This window comes from Synchiropus splendidus, chromosome 19 (assembly GCF_027744825.2).
Source record: "Synchiropus splendidus isolate RoL2022-P1 chromosome 19, RoL_Sspl_1.0, whole genome shotgun sequence".
NCBI classification, from domain to species: domain Eukaryota; kingdom Metazoa; phylum Chordata; class Actinopteri; order Syngnathiformes; family Callionymidae; genus Synchiropus; species Synchiropus splendidus.
The window spans coordinates 9,518,546-9,535,726 of record NC_071352.1 but is presented as its reverse complement, the minus strand read 5'-3'; the positions used below and the strand labels follow the sequence as shown (position 1 = coordinate 9,535,726).

At 43.7% G+C, this 17,181-nt stretch overlaps 1 protein-coding gene across 1 annotated transcript in view; it reads right to left on the bottom strand.

The window, feature by feature from the left end:
* pde4a (phosphodiesterase 4A, cAMP-specific) overlaps positions 1-16,248 on the bottom strand; it is a 58,436-nt gene extending 42,188 nt beyond the window's left edge. The window contains exons 1-2 of the mRNA XM_053851227.1: positions 15,767-16,248; positions 15,341-15,632 (exon numbers count right to left, since the gene is read on the bottom strand). Coding sequence (XP_053707202.1) covers positions 15,341-15,632; positions 15,767-15,821 — 347 coding nt within the window. The 5' untranslated portion in view covers positions 15,822-16,248. The remainder of the gene's footprint in view (positions 1-15,340; positions 15,633-15,766) is intronic.
* Between the last annotated feature and the right edge of the window lie 933 nt (positions 16,249-17,181).

The window sequence follows — 17,181 nt, the reverse complement described above, 5'->3', positions numbered from 1 at the left end:
AATTACAGGCCTAAATTAGATTTAAAAAATGGCTTCCGCTGTAGCGTGTGGCCTGTTTTTCACGTTTTCAAGTACAAAAAAAGTATGAAAAAAAACGTCATCTTAACACCCAACTGCTCCCCCTAATCTCTTATTTGGTTAATGTAACTTTTAACTTATTTGTGGACATTTACTATGACACTTCCCCCCGAAAAAATAAAATAAAGAACTGCAGCTAGAAGAAGCCAGTTCGGTTGCTGGCTACTTCTTCATCCTCTGGCAATGTATTTTAATCCCTTTCCCATTATCTAGCCTTGTGTTTTGACTGTTTTGTTTATGGAAGTTTACCTCTTTTTTCATAACATGAATCTTTCACAAGGCCGCACAGGAGTCTAAATAAGAATAACTTTGTAGTCTGTTAAAAAAAACAACAACACACACACACAAAACAACATACAACAAATCCAAAGAGGATCATGAAATTCTGTTCGACACAGCAGTTTTCACTGTTGCAGTGCATTATGGGACTTACATTGTGAGGTATGCGTTTTATGACTTACGACTTCTCCCACCAGTTCTTCATGGGTTCTCCACTAAAATGACTCCACGGTGGCAGCCATGATGCCCGCAGGAAACAGTGGCATTGGCCCTCCGGCGATGCTCTAAAAATAGCTATTGATACTAGTCACGCAACCGAAATAGCCGAAAGGTTGACTCACAGCTTGGCTTTTGGAAAGGAGCCACCATACAAGGGCTACGCTGAAACGTGAGCGAGAGCCATGAGTCATAAAGAAAATGCTTATTAAGAGATACATTTTCAAACTAGTCGTCGCATTATGACCACCTGCGGTCGCAGTGTGTGCTACCAAAACTGCTGCTCCATCTTTGTACAGGCCGCTGCAGACCTGCCTACGTCAATGTATGAGATAAATCTGTGACTTCAATTCCTTTCTTTTCATCCCAACTTTATTCACCTAATGGCTGTTTGTTGCAGCGATTATTAGAAGAAGGTGAGTCATGCTGTTTGCCTGAATTGTTATTTATATCCAACATAATCTGCGCTCTTGTTGTTTACCTCAAAACAGAGAGCCAGAAGCAACGGAATATGATTTAATTGCGCTCGTACATGCTGTACCACACAATTGATTTTGCAATTTGTTTTTGTCTTTGCTCCCAAGCAGACTGAACATGAGGGAATAGAAACCTGAGAAAGAGCTACCAGACGCTGCTAAACTCGCTGGTCGGTGGAGGTAGCGGCGGTTTACCGTTGGCGCTGTGCAAGCCACTTACTATCCAAGGAAGACAGATATTAAAAAAAGTAATGTTTTGACGGCAGAAAAAAAATTCAATTCAATTAAAATATCCACATTTATTACAAATAAGAATAAAAAATGCAGTAACAGATGTAAAATATTTATGAAAAATGATGAAAATAATTCGTTAGAACCTGGCTAGAAGGACGATGATGACTGAATAAAAAAAATGATTTTGCAATAATAAATGTGTGGAAAATATACACACATGAACAATGGATTTTATATGACAAGTGAAAGGGAAGTTAAAGACAAATATATTCGCTTGAATATGTGAGTGGATCATCATGAATATCGAGGGATGACTACAGTATAACTTTAGTATCACACGCTTTGTTTATTAGTACTCTTCCACCTGTTTCTCAACCAAACAACTCGTGAATACTGCCGCTAAAATGTGGCCTCCTCTCACTAAACCTCATTGAACTAAATTGGAAAGCCATATCCATCCATGCGTCTGGCTCCACTGCCCTCAGCCTGTGGGGACCACTTCTACTACTTCATCCCCTCAGTTATTACACTCTGGAATAGCAGAGTGCTATGTGTGTTTCATGTTTTAATAACAGATTATGGAGTGTAGCCCTGTTTGTGGTGTGAATGTAAGACAGCAACAGAGTTGTAAAAATAGATGCCAAACAACTGAGGATGAATTTGTTTTTTTTTTTCACAGAATTTGTATTGTGATTTTGTGTTTGGATATATATATATATATATATATATATATATATATATATATAGATAGATACAACTCATATATAATCAGGAAAATGGAAAAAGAGAATACTTCTCGATAAAAAACTTGCCTATGCTGACACAGAAGTGCTATGTTAATACATGGGTCGTGGTTTTCATTTTGCATTTATGTAATTTCTCATTGATTATGTGGATTTTTTTGACATGAATAATCACAACTATAATGATGAACAAATACAGATGAGGAAAAGTCATTGCACAGTGAGCTAACACACTCAGAGAGCGCACAACTCTGTCAGCAATCCGAACTGATACAGTTAAAGTATAACCTCTGCCTAGGAAATGGAATGTGTAAAGTGATGTGAAAAAAATAAATAAAATAAAATTAATAAAATAGAAATTTAGAAAAAGAAGAGTGGTGGTGAAAGTAAGGATGAATTTGAGAGAAAAAAAAAAGAAGAAAAATACAATACTATAAGAAAAATAAAAATATAATATTGTTGAAAAATAGGGTGAAAAGTTATAATGAATTTTAAGACAAGGAAAAAAAACAAGAAAAGTTGTGTCATCTCTCTCTTGAAAATTGCTATCTATGTTTCGCGGGGTCCGCTCATTCCCATAATGCTTTCCCCAGCCTCTCACCCTAAACCTAACCATGCAAAATAAAGTTAACCAGGATCTAAACCAAAATAAAATTCTATAAATTTGAGTTATTTTGACATTTTAATCCTCAAATTGAGGCTTAAACTTGTGCTATGTGCCGGTCCACACATATAGCAAAAGGCCCCCCCTATAGGAGGTGTGTTTGGTCCTCACAAGTATAGCTATAACATGAACAGAGAGAGAGAAAGAGAGAGAGAGGAGGAAGCATTGCATGTACACAACATTATAAATTCTTCATCAGCACGCTGAATGGCTCTGCTATTCCTGAAGCGCTTCAGGAATGAAACAAAAACTGAAAAACAGAGCATCAAATGGAAGCCGCATCCTCTCGCCCGCAGCTACACTCCTTCTCCCGCTGCCAGAGTCTGAATGTTGAGCGTTAATGTGTGAACATGACCTACACGAAGTGGGCTCAGCCATCTGACAAGCCGGGTTATGCTCACACATTGATCCAGCGCAGGTCAAGAGCTGAAACAGTGAATCCTTTTCTCACGGAGGCGAACAGAGGTGGCGACCACACCTCCGGTCCGAGCCGCGTCGTGCATCACACGCCGCATGAATCCGACATGTTTTAATCTGCACTAGCCTCCCAGGACGTGTGGAGGTTTCTCGGTTCTTAAATGTGAGGAAATGTGTGCAGAGTTTCCCAAACAAGTCTCATGGGGGGGGGGGGATCACATCACTACTGTTGAGGTCAGTGTGATTCAAACTGAGAGAGAAAAAAAACAAAACCTGCTGCTTTTCATTTTAAAAATCTGCTCCCAGTTTTAAACAATCCCACATTGTCAGATGGTCGTGCTGCAGGATCCTGACAACAGACAAACAAAGCAACGACAGAGAAGCGCTCACATGTCCACGCTCTATAAACAATCATCAATCATCTATCAATATTATCAACCAAGCATTCCCACACATAAACCTGATACTTGTGAGGCTTAAATTCTTCACTGGCGTCCACACGGTGACTCAGCCTGTTGAGAAGCAAAAGCTTGGGATGACATCACTGCCTCGAAACCGAAATGCTGAAAAGTCAGAAAGATGTGAACATGACGCTCAGATTTCCTCCCACAGTGCTCAATGGCTCCTGCGTGTGGGTGTCCTGTCGTTAACCCTAGCTAGCTGGGATGCAGTCAAAAGCCCCGCAGCTCTGTAAAACAGGGTGTGTGGTGGAAAACAAGGTTTCATTTTCACCCTGCAGGATTGAGGGGTCAGACTCACACGACAGTACTGGAAAAGCAGTGACTTCTTCACTGGTCGGAGGGTGGGAGAACGCTCACCACCCAGAGTTCGCAATCCAAGATGGCTGCCCAACAGCGAGACCTCCTGTAAAGCTGTCTCTGTGACCGTGCTAACAGCGGCTATCGCTAGCCTGGTCGATGCCTGCAACACTCTTCATGGAGCGTTACCTTTGGTGACATCATTGCGACGTCAGACCCAGCTCTGACTTCGGATTGTTTTCAACGTAAAGAACCGCTGCACAACACGAAACAGAAAGTACACTCACAATATGAATGTGAAAGTCAGGCGAGGTCACCAAGCAATTAAACCCCTGAAGTGTTGTGGACTCATCATTAATTCATGATAATGTGTGGTTAATAATACATATTCTCTATTCTAAAAAGAAAACAATGATAATAATGGGTCAACAGAAGCTATTGTATTCTCACTTTATGGACCATTATTGCTAGTCTAAAATCCAGGGAGTGGTGACCTGCACGCTCACAAAGACCCAAAGTGACTCATTAAATGTGATTTCCTCGGAAGCACTCAAGTGATTATATCTACAAAACATTATGACCAGATGGAAACAATTTATTCAGGCTCTTCCTTAAAGTTCATCCCTGCATTTCATTTCAGCAGCGCCCTTTTACTCACTTTTCAAGGCAGAGATGGGTTAAAAAAAGGAGCCGGAAAGTTAAGTTTTAGCAGCTTTTGTCCGCTTTCAACTTTGGCATTTAAGTGAGGTAATGATGTGTGTCATGCTAATGTAGCAAAACCAGGATAAATTTAGGGCCTCCGTCCTCAGTCTCCTTACCTCCGCAGCAAATCAGCCTTGGCAACTTTGCCACCTTTGCTGTTGCCGTGACTAATATGCAAAATAAAGCAAGGAATCAGAGTCACTGTATGCACATGCTAAACATAAACACAAGCATTTTTCAGGCTTTTATGTGAGTGGACAACTTCAAATGTGCATATTTGAACATTTCTGCTGATGCTGCAAATTAAACTAAACTTCTTCCTCGGCCTCAATTGGATTTTGGTGGTAGGTGGCAGTCGAGGGCGGGGGACCCGATGACCTGGTTCGTGTGGACATTCTTATAATAACTGAGGGTGTATTGGAGGCGTGTGAATATGTGTAGGAGTGTGTTATAATGTGTGAACGTGTGTGTATTTTCACCTATTTTAGTGCGTGTCTATTATCTGTGGTCATGTTTTGATATTATATATTGATATTTTGATAATAATAATGCTTAAATTATTACATAATAACTATTAATAAAGTCATTACTTGCTTATTTACACTTAGTACGCTGTAATGATGGTGTTGTTCCAAGTGAAATTTTGGATCTTAACAAGGCACATATCAATACTTATATGCTGCTAATATACATATGAATATGTAGTTTATTTATAGTAATAAATCGTCTTGAGTGTGACCCAACAAAACTACTGCTCCAAACACTAATAATAAACTGATAATTACTATCAATGTTGTAATGTACTCGGCTTTTTAATGCTGCTTTTAAAAGCAGCTTGGTGAAGCGCCGTGTATCAAACAAACAAAAAGGCCTGGCGCGGAATAAAATGCATCACAAGACACAGACAGAAAAAATGACATGCCTTGAACACCAACAACACAAACCTGATCAGCACAAGTGGCACCACCCATGTCCTACTTTCTAAGCCACCCGACTCTGAACTATTTAGTGGTCCAATTCGTTTGTACCGCCTTTGTTTTGATAGCAACCAAATCTACTCCATTGTGTTGATGGCAGATTTCCAGCGGAGCTCAGTCAGGCTTAGTCAGTCACATGCACGTCTCATCACGACACCAAATATAGGCGGAGTGTATAAGGACAATACAAACAAAGATCTGAACAAAAGCTGCGGCCATGTTCTGTTGGAGTCAACCCCAGAAGTCTGCCATCTGTCCTCCTCTAAACAGAGCTGACACTCCAGTGGAGCTGCCAGTAGATCTGGGCAGGAGTACCGAGTACAAGGGCTGGAAGAGTAACGTCAAATGAGGCACTGGCATCAGAGCCGCGCGAGTGAACCTATGCAGTTTTTTTTTTTTTTAGCCGTGTGTGTCCATGCCAAGCGTCTCCAGGTGTCCCTTTTCATTCCTCTCTGCTCTGATGCGAGTGGGGATTTGAGGACGACCCGGAGTGTACCTGTGCGAGCGAGTTGTGTTTGACAGGTGCACATTGTTTGTTTCACTGTGTGTGTGTGTGTGTGCTTTTGCTTCGACGCACAGCTGGCAGGGAGCTTGTCAGTCTCGGTGAGTCAAAAAGTTCTGAGCTAAGACAGAAGCCTGGAGCAAATTTAAGTGGGGCCGTACCCTCACGACGTCATTGGGCTATTGAATCATTCCGTGAATCACTGTGACCTAAACTGGGACAACAGCTGCATCAGCCTTCAAAGCCTTCCAACTGGTACTAATACATATCTTCATTCTACACTCTCCTCATCTGGGTCCAATCGATACCAAATATTGTCGCTTGGTTTCTGGTGGCTTTTTCCTTCTTCCTGTATGGAAGAGCCGTGGCATCCGATGACTCAGTACCAGAGACAGATCCCAACAAGAAATGATTCCAACTTATTACTGGCGAATAGTTGATGCACTCCAGTCTCAGGACGAGAGCACTGTCATATTTATAATCTTGAATCAATTTTGGGAGGAAGAAATCTTTAAAAATATACATTTTTTGTTTGCTTTAAGCAAACAGGTTACATCCCAGTGTCCCATATATTGATTATTATTTTTTAAATGTCTTTAAAAACCCTTCCAACACTTCAATAAATCTTTGCTCTTCCTTCACCGGATCCAGGTGTTTCACCATCTCTATGACGGTAAGGATTCTATGGAAGCATATTAGTGCCATCAGACTATTGAATAGTTATTTTTATTTTTATTATTATTTAATCTTCTATTTGAATTTTAATTTGTTTAATTCAATCATTTGAATTTTTTAAATACATTTTTTAAGTTGATTATTTCAATTTCACAGTTGGATTTTCCCTAACCCCAAAATGAGTGGAATTTAAATTAAAAAAAAAGTGATAGAAGACCCAGAATGCTCACCTCATGCAAGCTCAGAGTACAGGTTTGGGACTGAAGAAAAAAAATCCAATAAAAAAAGAAATGATAAACAAGGAAGAAGAGGGGAAAATTTGGTTTTTCACGGATCTGGTGAAAATCGAAAATGCTAGCAGCCTCTCTCCAATCTGCAGCTGTCCCTCTCTTCGTGTGTGGCTCGAATGTGCCACTTGAATTCTGCACACAATTTCCTTCAGGATTTTTCAGTTAAAACACGATGAAAACCACTATGATCACTTCCCCCTCCATGTTTACATTTTGGTTGCTTGTTTCAATGAGTCCATATCACGTGAGAAAAAAAACATTTTTTTTCTGAAGGCATGTAGCAGAGACCCTGAGAAGTAAACCAACATTTGCAGCGTCCAACTGGACAGTATATTGCACAGAAAATGTGCATTTTAGCCAACCTCCAAAAAAGGCTTGACAACGGATTTTACAGTATATTTGAAAGGGTCAACATCCTCCATATACTTGAATGTTTTTATCCATGAGATACACGCTGAAGGTCCTTGAGATTTAGGTCCGGCTTTTTTGTTTGGAGAACTGTAAACTCTTTCTCGCCGAAGGAAAACCTCAATATTTTCCAATAGGATTTGAAGCCAGGACCAAATGACAAGCCTTGACACTTTGATTTAGGAACATCTTAGAACCTCTGAGAAGAATATTTAGCACCTAAACGCAGGCTCACCCTGCCCTGGCTTGGTAACCTCCCAAGTCTGAGTAATGGAGATTTGTCTCCAAATGGAACGCCACTCAAGCTTAATATCCATGTGTTCCATATTCTGTCTTGACTCCAGCGTGTGAATCAGTTTTGGGGTGAAAAGACTCTAAATCCTGAGACTCTGTTATCTTGCTTTCTACTTGACGTAGCAAATGGGATCGAGGTGCGGGTTTTTGGTTTCATGTCACGCTGGAAATGCAGCGTGTTGCCAGATCCACTTTCCTTTAAAGCGTTTTAGTCACACACTTCTTAAACAGCTGCTGATTAAAAGGCACACACTCAAGTTGTTTCTGCTTTGCCCTTTAGGTATTTGATATTTTTTTGAGAGGCAGCCAGAAAATGAAGATGCAGAAATGATTTCAGCGGGAAACACCTTTAAAGCAAGTGATGAGTGTGGGCGCTTCCCGCCGCTAATAGCTGGTCAGAGGAAGAATTAAGGTGTAAGATCAAAATCTGCCGTGGACAAAAGGGGGGGATTCCTGTCGGCAGGTCTCAGTGAAAGGGAGAGGGGGAATGATGGTGGGGATTCCGCGTGCTGTAGCGCTGCTGCGAGCAAGAACAGGGCTACCAGGGAGCGCCTCTGATGCTGAGAGGAAACGGCAACAACACAATGCAGGCACAAAGAAGAAACCAAAAAATCGAGATTAAATCAATAGCAGGTGAGATGAAGCCCTGAGAGTTTGGCCGTCCAAAACAAAGAACAGTAAAGGCAGTAATTCTGATGAACAAACGTCTGAGTCAGGCAGTGTTTTTAGAGAAAGAGGGAGGCTGGATGGATGACAAATACGAGGGCAATAAAATGGAGGGGAGCGTGACATGAAGTGTAAAGATGAACTAGAGAGTCTAAGCATTCAGCTCTGAAATGTTCAAGCCTAGATTCTTACTAAACATCTTCTGTCATTTGCTGAGTGACTGGGCCGTATGGGGCAGCTAGATCGCCCTCTAGGCTGCGCCTTGACAGGTGTTATCAGTGGAGGAATGTAGGTCTGCTAGAAACACCACCCTGGTCGATCGAAGTTCAGCTGTGAAGTCGTCTACAGGCAAAAGGTTGCCAACTGAGGGAGGATGCTGTCTCGGCTTGGTGTCGGTGGAATACACACTTGGGCATTTCAAAGAGAGTGCAAATGTCAGTGTTTAAGTGTGTGTTGGAAGTTTATTGACTGTATGTGGATGACAACGCTGTTGGCCTTTTAGCAGCAGAAACAGTGCTATCAAAGATGATATGAGACGCTCCTTTACACCAGACCTCATCATGGATGGATAGATAGATAGATAGATAGAGAGACAGACATACAGATAGATAGATAGATAGACAGACAGACACAGACAGACAGACAGACAGGCAGATAGATAGATAGATAGATAGACAGATGATAGATAGATAGATAGATAGATAGATAGATAGACAGATGATAGATAGATAGATAGATAGATAGATAGACAGACAGACAGACAGACAGGCAGATAGATAGATAGATAGATAGATAGACAGATGATAGATAGATAGATAGACAGACAGGCAGATAGATAGATAGATAGATAGACAGATGATAGATAGATAGATAGACAGACAGACAGACAGACAGACAGACAGACAGACAGACAGACAGATAGATAGATAGATAGATAGATAGATAGATAGATAGATAGACAGATAGATAGATAGATAGACAGATAGATAGATACAGATAGATAGATAGATCGAGAGACAGACATACAGATAGATAGATAGATAGATGGATGGACAGACGGACAGACAGACAGACAGACAGACAGACAGACAGACAGACAGACAGACAGACAGACAGACAGACAGACAGATAGTACATATAACATGTAGAATTGAACCTGCCTGGTGGGAGAACACCATCAAAGATCCGGTTATCAACTGCTGAACAAATTATAGTATAAAAAATGCAAATGTATGTATATCACTGAAGGCAGTAGCAGTCCGTATGGATGTTTATAAAGAGACTATAGTGTTGCTGTTTCCTATCCCGCTCAGGAAAGGCAAAGTGGTGAGCCACCCCGAAACAGGGCAAAAACCATGGTCACTAATGGAATGAGGCACTTGGAAAGCAATCTACTGAGGGAAGTAGAAAGACTTTTCTTTTATAGAGACTGCAGGATGAAATGGACTGAATGACGGAGATTATCTCCGACCCATGAAGCACAATGGGTGAAATAAAAGTGGTCACCAGTTTGAGAAGCTCTCGCCTGCGGACTCATTCGACGAGACGAGGCAATGAGCCGAGAACAAACCCCGGACAAGCTCCCCAGAAAGTACATTACCCATTTAGCATCACCGCAAAATGATCTCCGAAGGCTTTCACCTGGGGTCGGTGGAATCTCCCGGAGCTGAGGAGCCAACGCCGCTCCAGTAAATGAATTTCCTCCAGATACTAATTAGTCGGCGGAGTTGCGAGAAGCGGCGCAGAGCAGCGCGACGTGCGGCTGAAACAGATGGTTTCACAACACCAGTGAGATAAGAGGTCTGTTAGTTACCGCTTACACGTCGGTGGGGGTTTTTTCCTGGAAGCGCTCCGCATTGAACTTTTTGTTGTGCCTGTGCATAAATGGGAAGTTATGATCAATAAGAAAATGCTGCTGTCTGGGTAATTAGCTGTCGCTGTACTTCATTATAATCTAATTAATTATAGCAGTCGGCCAGTCACGCCGCCAAGAGAGGAGCCCACGTTCACACACCAGCGCTAATACTCGGCCAGAATGGCAAAACAGCGTTCGAGGAAATCCTCTTCAAACTGTAGCAGAAGACGCGAGTGAAGTCCCAGCAGCCTTCATTGTAAGGAGGAACGCTATTATTTTAGCTTATAGACAGGCAAGTCATGATGCAGTGGAATCTGCCATACAGCGATGAAATACTCCGTTCGACACATCCAGTGCCTGGAAGCATTGCCTTTTTGGGCAGAGGAGAGCTATTCTACAAGTGCACAAAACACGTCACCATGGCAACAGAATTGTGATAAGGACTTGTTCAGTGTCATTCACTATTTTGTACGTGCTGGAACTTCCCTGCGCGTGTTGGGGAATGGGACCTGATGACTGACACGCTCATATTAGCATCCCCCGACAAAAGAACTGACAAGAGAGTGGAACAAAAGGCAGACGGGGTGGGCGGAAGAGGCGGAGGGGGGCGGGGGGGTAAAGCCTACCATTTTGTTGCATACATCACCGAGACAAAAATAGATAAACCATTGCAGACGGTGACACTTTAAACCTTGAATCCCTTTTGTGTAGTGCTAACACCCCCCCGCACCCCTCGCTGCGTCTTCAAAGTATCAATCACAGTCACGTGGTTTCCCAGCAGAACTTTGTCCGAAACAATTTCCCTGCCACTTTTCAGGCTGACTGATCTGTGGAACCTTTCCGACGAGGTCCTGACCGACCCCTCAGTGATTGAACAGCCCTCTTCCCCTAGAGACAATGAGGTCACCCACACTATTGATCCTTACCCAACCAATTTGGGACCAATTGCTTTCTCAACTCTCGAGTAACAGTCAATTCGTCCTCCTTTGTTCGCCGAGAACAACTGCAGGTGGTAATTACTTTACACGTTGAATTCAGGTGTTCAATTTTACAGCTGGGTTTCTTTCAGATGAGCGTATGAACATCAGTGCCAGGCTGTGAATGCGTGCACTGAGAGCCTGTGTCATTACAATTGGACCTTTCATTCGTTATTACCTTTTTGATAATTCCCAGGGAGGGTGCTACAAAAGGCGAGAGACAGGATACCCTATAGTTCCGGACAAAGTATGTGGATCCTATTGTACTACTGTGGGTGGGTCTTAAAGGTAGGATAGGTCATTTCAAAGGAACGGTCAGTGACAACCATCATTTGTATTAAACTTCCATCCCTCTTTCTTCAGACTCATTCGAACAACCAGAGTTGGGAGCCATTGATTCATGATCTCATTGCAGAGAGGGGTGCTAGGCACAAATGGCAGTTGGGTTTGCCAGACAAATGGAGCATGTTCTAGGCCGTCACATTTTGGTTCTTGCATCTTGGCTATGGTATGAAGAAATGCCACTGGCAGGGAAAACCTTAGATTAATGCAACATGCAAAGCAGAAGGCTACGGCACCAAAGGCCTTTTGACAATAGTCAATAGGTGACACCTTAGGGGTCAGAATATGTTGACAGATCAATACCCAGACACCTTGGAATAGGTCACTTAAAAGCAAAAGGATGGTGTTTTTTCGTGACGGCAATAATTCATTTTTGTATTTGGGTACTTACTGCAGCAAAGGGGAGTCTAAGCCAGGCACGTGCATTGATAGGCTGTGTCCCATTACTCACCCTCACTCTAGCACTTAACACTAGCACTTGGTTCTGAGTGCCCTCCACTATGAAGTGCCCTGAGATGACAAAGTGAAGTGATTGTTGTCCCTAAGAATTGGGGCAACACTTTCATGACGTCACGTGAATAGACAGCGTGTCATTGGCTGCCGTGCTGTGTTTTGTTTCCTGCGTAATGAGTGTTGGAGACGTTTTGGAAATGCCACCTCCAATGTTTTGCAACCTTTTGCATCGGCGCTGATCATCTGACTTGGTTTGATGAACCAACGGAGAAGAAATGGGCGGAGTCGAAGCCGGTGGAGCCGCTATGTTGAAGTGATAGATCTGTTAGAGGTATGAGGATCTTAACGTTAGCCTGGATGCTAGCCGACTGGTGTTTGTTAAGGAGAAATAAAAACATACTGTTGTACAGACATGTTGTATTGTTCATGTTGCCGGACATTTGGGTGCATGCTTGCATGAGAAAAGTGCCTTTTTTTCTGGGAGTAACTTTACTCCATCTTTTTCTACTGTGTTACGCTCCTCTCCCATTAAAAAGAAATCTCTGATACCACTTTTAACTTCATAAGACGCTTTATTCTTCACAGCATTCAAAGGCATTTCTTAGTGACAGCTTCAAAATGGCTTGTCAGGCGACCAGGAGATTCTTTCCACTGCGTGTTATTTTAAAGGAATTCAACTTTCCTCTGAAGCCGCAACTGCAGATGTCATTATTGTCGAGTAGCTTGTAATCACGATAAAGCCAGCATCTGCTCACAATGATCTTCAGAGAATATGTTTGTCGTTGTGACCCGGTCTTGAGATATAGAGCCATTCTGTGTCATTGTCAGTCTGCTGCCAACGTCTCAGGGTCTGGTGACACCGCGTCCCCAGACAGTTGGTGCGAGTGCGTAAGAGTCATCAGAGCAGAAGCGCGAGCTGATGTGCTCAGGGCTTTTCTTTAGCAAGATGAATTCAACACGAGTTAGCCTTGAGCCAAACGCAGAGCTGCTGAATCCACACCCGAAAGCCTGATAAATCGCATTTCTATTTGGATTGAGTCAGAGCGACAGACTGAGACGGCTGTAGCACCACCAAGACAGGGATCCCTCTCAAGAGAAGAAATGGCGCTGGATAAAGGCTACAGGTCGGTCTGTAACTTGGAGGCAGCGCAATCTATAAATAACACAACACACATACAGGTGCAATTCACCGCAACTCACAACATATTCGCCACCCCTCTCATTGTTTTCTGAGCTGTGTGTTGCACACACACCCACGTCTCACCTCTCACACACTCCTGAGCAGATATTTGAAGCTCTCTCGGAACTGTTGGAATCGAATTATATCCCTCTCTCTCTCTGCCCTCATGGTTTGCCGCCCACAGAAGGAGAAGGGCAGGCAGAGTCAGGCTTCCTCGCAGTGTGTCCCGGGGACAAAAATACAAATCATTGTTTCCTCCAGTCAGCTGGAGTTGGCCCTCGTCCCGGGGGAGAAGGCCACGACGAAAGACCAATAATCACCGGTGAAAAACAAGAACCACCACCGGCCGCTCTCAGGAATCTTATCGGTCTAATAAGCAGGTGGATAGTTAAACTGTTTTTAGCCTTGAAAACCCACAATAATGACCTCGGCTGTCACCAGAAAAACCACATATAATAGACAGAAAAGCAGAAAGCCAGCAGGCGGTGCGTCTGCAGGAGCTTGTCAGCAGGATAAATGGAGCGTTTGTCGTGTAAGGACACAAGTAATCGTATCAAAAAATTGTATCGTTCCATGGCTCACTTAATGAAATGTCTTTAATCTAATCCGCGTGATCAACGTGCATTGTGTAATTCGATTTCAGAGCGGGCGGAGTTGGTGGTCGCTGAGGTATCATATCATTCTCCCGTGTTAGTCTGCAGCATCTATCTCCCTAAAAGGGCCCTCCACTGCACAGCTGCGTTCGCTCTTAAACAAAGAGCGAGTGTTCAAACACGAATCTTCCTCGTGTATTCACCTTAATTAAATATCAGGAGTGAAGCTGAGCGCTCGACAGAGCAGGAGACAGCGGGAGAGCGCTGCGTGCACGGGAGCTCCTGGTGCCAAACACCAGGCAGTCAAACAAGCAGAATCCTTCAGTCATTCTGCTACCATCTCACAAGAATCATTTCTCAGGGTTTAACGTGCAAGATGAGAAATAAGACCAGAGCATTGAGGCATGCTTATTAGCCGGAGCGAATGATGGTAATTACCATTTTTTCTGTATTAAAGATGCTTATTATTGATTGATAAATCCGATTTACAAGCTCCTGAACAGAGCCGAGTAATTCTAAACCACAAAAAAATGTTGGCTCTTTACATCAAAATCTTTATCTTAGGTCTATATTTCATTCCCAGCTATGGATTTTATGCATTTATTTACTCAATTTCAGGTTGATTTTTAGTGGTAAACCAAGTTCTGCGCCTAATTCAGAGACCGCAGAACCGGATGGCGGTGTGGTCACTTGTTTTCGGACGTGAGTCGACAGGAACTGATCTTCATGTGACGGGTAAAGCTTCTCTCTGGGACTGCAGAGGTGAACTGAACTGCTCATTTTAATTTGGCCTCTGGACAAGCCAGTGAAACTGTCAGTGGACTGGTGAGTCATTCGTGTATAAGCTGACCTGAAGGGAGTGGTGTCAAAAGTAGGGAGGTGAAGAAGAGAGTGCAGACAGGGTGAGGAGAGATGCTGGGAGGGAAGAGGAGAGGCAGTTGGACCAAGAATGATGGACATGATGGTTGACATGGGTAAAGATGGAGGAGGCTGACATGTTAGTTTTACCTCTGCTGTAAGTGACTAGATCAGTCCAGGTCAAATCTGAGTTAAAAAAAAACCTATTACCTTCTATTTTTATTCGGGGTTCAGATCCCAGAGCACTGGATGACTAGTCTGCGGCACCATTTGGTTTCAAAAGTCTGCTTTGTGGCTGCTCCACAAACACACCTGAGGTGATAACGGACTGGACACCCGCACGCATGAACGCACCCACTGGACCTTTGGTGCCATTAGAAGCGTCTCCTTATCACCTGTGCACGACATGCGCTCTCTTCCCAATAACTGTTAGTGGTCTGAACAGATGCTGCTTCTGTGTTCCGAGTGGGCGGTCTGCTTTGCGCTTCAAACCCATCTGACAGTCCATCCAAAGACGCATCGGCACTGAGAAGCCCACGCGTCCCGCCTCCCGATATAAAACATCGGAGTTAACCCTTCAGGCACGATGCGTTATTACGCACCCATCTCAAAGCGCCCCCCCCGCCCCCAACTCGTTTATGCCTTGTGGGCTGTCACTATATCGGGATGCTTTTGGAAGAACATCTATCTCTCTGTCTCTTACCGTTTGTTCCCCACGCAATTCCCGATGGATGTGTTCGTGGTCCCGTGGAAGGAGGACGGCCAGGACATTCGGGACTTCTTCAGCCCCGGTCTGTCGCTCGTATCCACAGCGTCCGAGCGTTCCATGTGCCGGTGGTGCCGGTCGGTGTCGGAGTATCCCCGGTGTTTGATCTTGATGGGGGTCCGTGGTTGTCTCCACAGATGCTGTGGAGGCTTGAGGGTCGCCTGTCCTTCCCGCGGGACCGGGAGCGACAGGGAAAGGCTCTTCTTCGAGCATGTTGTTGGTTCCATCACTAAAGAAAAAAACAAAACTTGTTTGGATAATATGGCTGTCGAGTTTGATTTCAAATAAAGCGTCTCATGCCCTCATCAGAATCGGTCACAGTGGGGGAATATCCAAGTCATTATAGCTGGTCCTGGTCCTCACCAGTCCCCGCGCTCCCGCTGCTTCTCCTCAACTTTGCCGCCTCCTCGTCGCTCATGGCGCACAGCCGGATCGCTCTCGACTTATTGCTTCTTATCTTATTGCAGAGACAACATCTCCCCCGGCGTCCTGGCCTCTGGTTTTATTGCCATTAAAAAAGTCGCGGAGCGGGAGCTGCGGAGTCTCGGCGCGCTCAGACGCCGCAGGAGCTCCTCCATGGAGCGGCTGGATCCAGATGTGCGCTCGGACTCCCCTCCTTATGAAATCATGATGCTCCGGTGGAATTTGTTGGTTAAAGAAAGGTGGGGAAAACTCCCTGTCGTCCCTCCTGTTGTGTTTAGGTGTTGAGAGAATCCATGTTGAAGATCAGAGGGGATGTTTGTGGAGCTTCAGAGAGCCAGCTCGGTGAGGGCCATTATCTTCCCATCCTCATATTTGCCGGAGTTCGACGACAAATATTGTCTCCACCACGACTCTCCTCCCTCCTTCTCTCTCTCTCTCTCGCCTCTCTCGCTCTCTCTTTCCTCCCCCAACCTCCCCTCTTTATGGTCGGGTGGATTTCCTTATTTTTCTCCGTCTTTTTTTTTTTTTTTTTAACTCTTCCATTTGTCCGCACTGGAGGGTTTGAACCCTTTTATGTGATCATTTATTCTGTCTTGCCCCGTGCGTGCGTTCACTGCGCATTTCCTTGACGGAAAACAAACACAACAAATTGCTCAAATGATGTCAGCTGCCAAAGAGGCTTATAAGTCATGACAAGTCCATTTATTTATAGCCCCACCGGGAATATACTCAACCAAAGTACCAGGTCAGTTTTATGAAGCAACAAATATGTGTCATAGATACACAAGATGGTGACTTGGAAAAATAAATCCGGCCATTATTCTATTGTTATTATTATTATGACTTCGTGGGTTCAGAACTACACTATTTGTCAAACGCAAAATCAACATTGTTGAGGGCAGAAGCTTACAACTCAGGGCTGGGGGGCCAAATCCAGTCCGTCGGTCCACTGCATTCGGTCCAAAGGGGATTCAGTACCGATTTTCAAGATCAACAAAAATGTTTATGTCGTGACTATTGATGTAAACAATGAGTAAATTTAAGGGAATTAAATGAAAGATGGGAAGGTGAATGAATGGTCGAAGTGAGGTCACTGTTTCAGGCCGTCTCCCTAACACGTCACTACTGTGATACATTGAAAATGTCTTTCTTGAAAAGTTCATCCTGGGTGCATCCTCCCAGTTGGACACCTCCATTTTGATCATCAGGACTAGATGCCCCAAACCTTCTCAGCTGGAGGTTAACAGCAAGTTCTTCCTGCTGCTGTCACAATAGACAATGCATAGAAATAAATATTGATACCAAACACTATCTGTCAGTGTCATTTCTAACTTGTGAGTTACTGTTCTTTTCAT